Genomic DNA, 6511 nt, shown 5'->3' on the forward strand with positions numbered 1-6511 from the left:
GATACAAGACAAAGAGAAAGAAGGGATACATTTTTCTAGTTAAAGTGAACTGCCTGCCTCCTATCAGTTCATCACTGGAACAAGTTAATCTAACGTATTATTCATGTCACAGTAGTTTTACTTAAAGCTAGTTGGCTGGAGGCACAGTGGGACAATAAACTGCCGAACAGGCAAGCCAGCAGGCAAATATACATCCTGGATAACAGTTCCATAATGATGCTTTTGGGAACCCTAAACAACGGTTAATCTTCAACAACCACTACACGAGTACACGAGTGAGGAGCAAATGGAGTACCCAACTATTCCTTGCAAATCAGAGTGAGATAACTTGTTACAACATGTAAGAAAAATATTACCCAATACTTTTGATCCATTAGGTTATATTCCCTATCCATCCATTAATGCCCACTGAAGAAAGGAACAGAGATGAGCAGTGTTTCATACATCAAATGAAATGGTTGATTTCACATATGGGTTTAAATTGTTGGCTTACCATGAGCACATTTACAGTGAGGTTAATCAATATTCATTGTCCCCAAAATAACATTTTACTCAACACAAACTATTCAGGCAAATATATATTTTATTATAAAAATGATGCATTAATCCCACTAAAAAGTAGTTACTTTCCTCAAATTACTGTTGCCAAGAAAACTGTCAAAGTTATTTTCCTCGATCATCACTATTGTCATAAGATCTTTCAACACGTAGCATCAAAAATAAAAAGCGTGCAAAATGAAATTAACAAAAACACTGTACACACTTTCTGTCACATTTATAAAGCAAACAGAGTCTTCCTGCTGTAAATATGACAAAACTTGAGTTTTAAGAGTCTTTTTCCACCGAGCAGCAGCTCTGGTCGAGTACTCGGGGGAGAATTTAGGGGCACTGGCAGAGCTGAGGAAGAGATCACTGTCCCAGGAACGAAGCCATGGGATCATCTGGCCGGCAGCGTTTCATACGGAAGGCCTCCATCTCCTCCTCAGTGGGCGCCTTTACTTCCAGCAAACTGTTGTACGGCCTCTTTCTCTCATCTATCTGCATTATTTGCTCAATGTGCTTCACCCGCTTGTCCTCTGCTTCCAGTGCCTGGGAGGAAAAAACACAGAGATCAGTCACAGAAAAATGTGCCAAACCAGAGATACAGACAGATGAACAAAAAAATAACTTTACCTTCTTCAGTTTCTCCTTCTTCTTCTCTTCGTCCTCTGAATCACTGTCGTCAGAGCTTGTTCTCTTCTTGTTCTTTTTGCTCTTCTTTTTCTTCTTCTTCTCTTTTATCATCTTATCTCTGTGCATCTGGGCATTCACAATATTGACACACAGTTAGAACTACATGAAAACACGCATATGGTTTAATGACAGGACCTGTTAGTGTTTATTCACGATCACTTACTTCCAGCAGAGTCTTGGGCGGTTCTTCCTCCTGTGGCTCGGTCAGGCCCTCCTCAAAGGGAACACAGTCGGAGTTGTTCTTCAGGTTGTGGAGAGAACAAACACAGTGCGTAAGTGGGGGAAAAAAACAACTGATGTACTATGTGCAGCCTTTGAACACTGTTAGTACATTTACTTACTACTCCAACTCCAGTGTCTCCTGTGCAGTAACTCTGTTTGACCATGGAGTGACAACACTTGTATCCCCAGAAGCCATCTTTCCAGAAGGACCCCCATATACACTTAAAAAAAAACACAGTTTTTATTTATTAAAGAATAAAAGCAAACAAAATGTGACAAAAATTATTGAGATGTTGTTCCATAGGGTGTCCTTACAGTGTGGTTATTGATGAGGACGTCCTCCTCATACTTGGAGCGAGCCACAGCTTTCTCAAGCCCCTTCAGTACTGCACCGTGACGAGAGTACTCCACGTAGTCCTCTGTCTGGGCCAACAGAAGCTCACGCGGCGGTGCATCCAAGTGCTCTTCACCTCCGTACTGATTGTCACACACAAAAGCACAAATATCATCATATTTAAGCCTGACATGACAATTTCAAGCAGAGAGAAACATACTGAACCAGCTGTGTACCTTCTCTAGGATGCTATCCCTCTGTGTCTCTTTAAAGTCCTCTTTCTTGACCTTGAAGGACTTGTGGAGCAGCTCCAGCTTGGTGGGGTCAGCCTGCAGATGCACCTCAGAGCCTCTCTCATAGGCCTCCCAGGCAAACACTGTCACAAGATGAGGCATTGAATATTATGTACAGTACAAATATGAGCTACATAGCTGTCTTTGAGTGTCTCATCTCATAATTATATCAGAAAAGCAGATGTGCTCTGGCTGGGAAAATAATTCCCATTACATTCACAGTCTAGATGATATCAGTGAGAGAAAACTGTTGTGTGGGTACTTTGATAGTGAGATTGTTATAATTAGCTGTGTCCTCTAAGGCAAGGTGATTTTAGGCAGCTAAAACCCAACAGCTACTGAAACTGTCTGTGTTTAGTACTGACGTCTCCGTATGACCTGTCTAAACAAACATGACCATCAGCAGAAAGACCAGCTATAGATATTCTTAATACCTACAACCAGTTCAGATACAGTCAGATTCCTCTTAAAACCAGATGAAACAATGCGATGGAAACTCAGCTGCTTTAAATATTGATGGTATTCACTTAAAGCATGTGGCATAACCATTAATTTGACAGATCAACACTGAAGGCAACCTTCCTTTATGTTCAGTAATTCACACGATGAAGTCAATAACCATGTAGCACACCTGTAGTAGACCCCAAGTTGTAATAGCGATTGAGCTGTTGTTGAAAAAATTAAAAATAGATAACCTTTAATTGTATATCCTAAAAAAAAAAAAAGCTGGAAAATCTTGGAAACTTACGCTGTGTTTGAGCCATAGTGATTGTGTCCCCTGAATAGCGGGCAAAATTGTCTCCAGCGTATCCCACTCTGTCAGAGAAAACAGTTTGATTATTATTCAGTGACATCCCGTGAGAACATGTGAGGAAATGGAGATACAATATATTATAACTTACTCGTCGGGGTTCATGCCAGTGTTGGAGTATGGGTTCTCTCTCATAGCTCGAGTCTTTGGATCATAGTATGCTGAATTTGGATCCAAATTCCTCAAGTACTGTGAAAAACAGACACAAGAAGTTCAGATTATTGGTCACCTCAGAGTTAAAGTAACAGCACCTCACCTCTCTCAGTGTGGAGAGTGAAAGAGTGGTTCTGAATATAGAAATGGCCTGTGTTTCTAGATGGGCCACTTACTTTAGCTGTGTCTTCTCTGATACGCAGATTCCTGACAGTGATTCGTCTCTTTGAGTCAAAGTTCTGACCAGGCATGTCAATGTCATCTGCATATTTATCTTCATCCTCATCCTCGCTGTCGTGTTCCCGCTCCTGCAGACAAAGGATTTGAAGAATTTTAATGATTGTTGAGAGGCTGCCCTTTATTTTTTTTTAAATTAAACAATAATTACTGAACACTTACAGTTGGGTCTAGTTTTCCAGAGGCCAACTCATCCTGAAGCTTCTGTGCCTTCAGTGTCCTTTTGGCCTGAGAGGTAGAAAACAAGTCATATTAATCTGGTCAATGGGACACAGACAAAAAAAGATGAAAAATAAATGAATGTAAGCATCAGTTGACTTCAGTTTGTCCTCATTTACATTTGCTGGGTTTGGGTTTGTAAGATTCAGGGATTTTTAGTTGCCAGATACCAAAAATTTTACCCATACACCAATAAAAAGGTTCAATTTGTAGTTGTTTGCATTAGACTTTCATTTGCACGGTCACGTACCAGATTGTCCTTGAGGGCAGAGATCTGTTTTCATCTTTGCAACAAAGCAAACAATCTAAACACGAGTTAAACCAAGCTTAATTTACCACTGGACTTCTTACCAGATCTACTTTGGCGTATTCTTCCACAATGCGCTGGTGTTCCTCGGGATCATACCCGTTCCAGCGGTCTCTCTTTCCGTCGTAGTCCAAGTCAAGCTGTATCTGTGAGTGTTCATCTGGAGCTATACCTGTGCCAGTGAACTTTGCTCCAACTTTTCTGGGCCGCTGTGAGACAAAAGTGAAGGTCAGAGGTTAACATCTGACAGTTGACTGACAGTTCATCTCTACTGGAAGATCAACGATTTCTTCGTCTCTTGTACCTCCAAACAGTCCTTCTTCTTGTGTGTCATGGCACCGCAGTTTTCACAAGCTCCCTTCCGAAATTTAGTGACGACAGAGCTCTGTTTGAAGTAAAAAAAAGGGCTATTTATCTTTGAGTTCATTCATATTGGCTACTTAAAAAGTAACTCACTGCTTCAGTCTCACCTCTTTCACTCCTCTCTTGTACCACTCTCCAATGGCTGAGTATTGCGCCTGAATTTCACTCTGTGGCCTCTGATGCTTTAGCGTGGGCCTTTTGGATGGGTCAATGTACCACGGCACTGATGAAATATACTGCGGGATGTGCGGGTTTATATCCCTGAAAAAAAAGAAAGAAAACAGCAACAAGTGCAACAAGAGCAGGACATGAATGTTAGAACAGGAGCTTCATTGTAAATACAACAATAAAATTATTATTTATTTATTTTTACCACTTGGCCAATGAAAACAGTTGTTTAATGCTTTCTGACATTCGTCAAGTCAGAGACAATAAATCTGTCTCAGCTTGGAGACTTACAAGTTTATAGCAGAAAGCTGCATTACAAACTTTTAAAAGATTCATTCACATCAAATGGGAAGGATGGTTAGAGATGTTTACAACGTGTGAGCGTTCACATCAACTTAAAAATGTCTCTATGGTTGTCAAATTATAGAACAAAGCCCATTAAATTTAGGAACATCCCCGAGCATCTTCACATTGTCTAATACATGCATTTTAACCCTGAAATACAACCACCGGTGGTTAAGAACCACTGGTTTAGAGAGATGGTGGCTGCCTTGCTCAGGGGCACCTCGGCAGTGCCCAGGAGGTGAACTGGCACCTCTCCAGCTTCTTATTATGACCTCTACCCAGACAAACTTACTTCCCCTCCTCGTCCACCTCAGCAGGAGCGTTTCCCAGCTTCCTCTGCTCCTCCAGCTCCTTCTTCTTCCTCCAGTCCTCCCGGGTCATCTTCTTGGGCTCATCCAGCCCCACGATGCCCTCCGAGGCCGCGGTAACGTTAGCGGTGACGTTAACATCAGCCTGCTCGGTCATGACTGAACCTGGCACCAGAAACAAACAGCATTAAAACTTTTTTTTACTTACCTCCAAAAAAAAATAAATATTCATGTTATTCACAGGAGCTGTCGTGACTCCGCTGACCTGGCTGTTTACCAGACTGCACCGTGGAGAGAGTGTTTTAGGTGTAATAAGTAACTCGGTTACCTTGGTGAGACGCAGCAGGTGTTACGGAGGTTCTCGTTCCCTTCGTATTAACGGTCCCTTTCTCGGTGTCTCGCTCTAAGTTTGAGTTATGTTTTGACTAACACACGACCGTCGCCATTTTACATCAACTGCAGCTACGTCACTTCCTTTCTTCTTCACCGTCACCGAGACATCAGCGACACCTAGCGGACACACGCACTTCCGCTCACCGCCAAATGTTATTTATATTTTTTATTTATAAGTCTGTAAATCGATTATTTCATCTCTGTGGTTCTTTGGCAGATGATATACTTTTCAAAGCACCTTTAAATTGTTGCACAAGAGTCCCTATGTATATAATCTTTTAAAGGTAGAACCATATGTTTATTCTAATACTGTTGTCTGTAGGTACCAACATTTCTCTCATAGTCTTTGCAAACTTTTTTGTCCTTTAAATGTTTACTGAGCGTTTTTTTTCTGAGCAGAAGGATCGTTATCGTCGTTTTCCCTCCAGCAGGTTGCCTCCATACAGCGGCTCATCTCACCTCCTTAGTTTATTCTATTTATACTGTTGTCACCAAATGTTTTACCCCATGCCGGTATATAGTGTGTGCATCTATCTATCTATCTATCTATCTATCTGTCTGTCTGTCTGTCTGTCTGTCTGTGGTTAGGTTTGGATAAGTAGATATAAACTCTTCTGTTTGAGTCCTTTAATTGAACCAGGAAAGAGTTTCAGAATAAGTCAAATCAAAATAAAAGATAAAAGAAGAGATAATCTAGGGCCACTATTCAGGTAAGGCAGCATAAGTAGCATTTTTTTAAAAAGAATATTGTCTTCTGCCCTCCATGATTCATAAAATCACTTGACCCTTTCCTTAGAGGTCATTGGTATGTTAAAAAAAATATAGGGTTGGGGTTAGGGTCAATCTGGACAATAGACTTGGACTGGGAAGTGCAACACTGACTGAGCACTGACAAACAGTGCAAAACAGGCTAATAGGCCCAGGGTCCACAGCTCCATGCTCCTGTGAGTCTACCAGTCTGTGTTAATCTGGGATTAAAAGCACAATAGCAACTGATACAAGCGCCCTATGAACATACCAGTGAACATCCAGGGATTAGATATCGAGATGGTGAGAGCATACAAATACCTTTTCGGACAACACAGACGTCCTTCACTTGCTGACGAGACTGAGGTCCTTGGTTGT

General features: G+C 41.3%; 1 protein-coding gene across 2 annotated transcripts; it reads right to left on the reverse strand.

Annotated features, from left to right (window-relative positions):
- Window positions 1-565: 565 nt before the first annotated feature.
- Window positions 566-5485, reverse strand: slu7 (SLU7 homolog, splicing factor). Of its 2 annotated transcripts, none has more exons than XM_019265469.2 (15): window positions 5322-5485; window positions 4978-5158; window positions 4280-4433; window positions 4114-4194; window positions 3854-4018; window positions 3446-3511; window positions 3223-3354; window positions 2985-3082; window positions 2831-2898; window positions 2026-2165; window positions 1771-1932; window positions 1575-1676; window positions 1397-1474; window positions 1174-1299; window positions 566-1089 (listed from the first exon to the last, which is right to left on the reverse strand). In XM_019265469.2, the coding sequence occupies exons 2-15, from the start codon at window positions 5148-5150 to the stop codon at window positions 910-912; spliced, it is 1725 nt and encodes a 574-aa protein (XP_019121014.1). In that variant the 5' UTR covers window positions 5151-5158; window positions 5322-5485; the 3' UTR covers window positions 566-909. The 2 variants fall into 2 exon arrangements, with proteins under 2 accessions (XP_019121014.1, XP_027141356.1); XM_027285555.1 differs by having other exon boundaries at window positions 5259-5485.
- Between the last annotated feature and the right edge of the window lie 1026 nt (window positions 5486-6511).

Source organism: Larimichthys crocea, chromosome I (genome assembly GCF_000972845.2).
Source record: "Larimichthys crocea isolate SSNF chromosome I, L_crocea_2.0, whole genome shotgun sequence".
NCBI classification, from domain to species: domain Eukaryota; kingdom Metazoa; phylum Chordata; class Actinopteri; family Sciaenidae; genus Larimichthys; species Larimichthys crocea.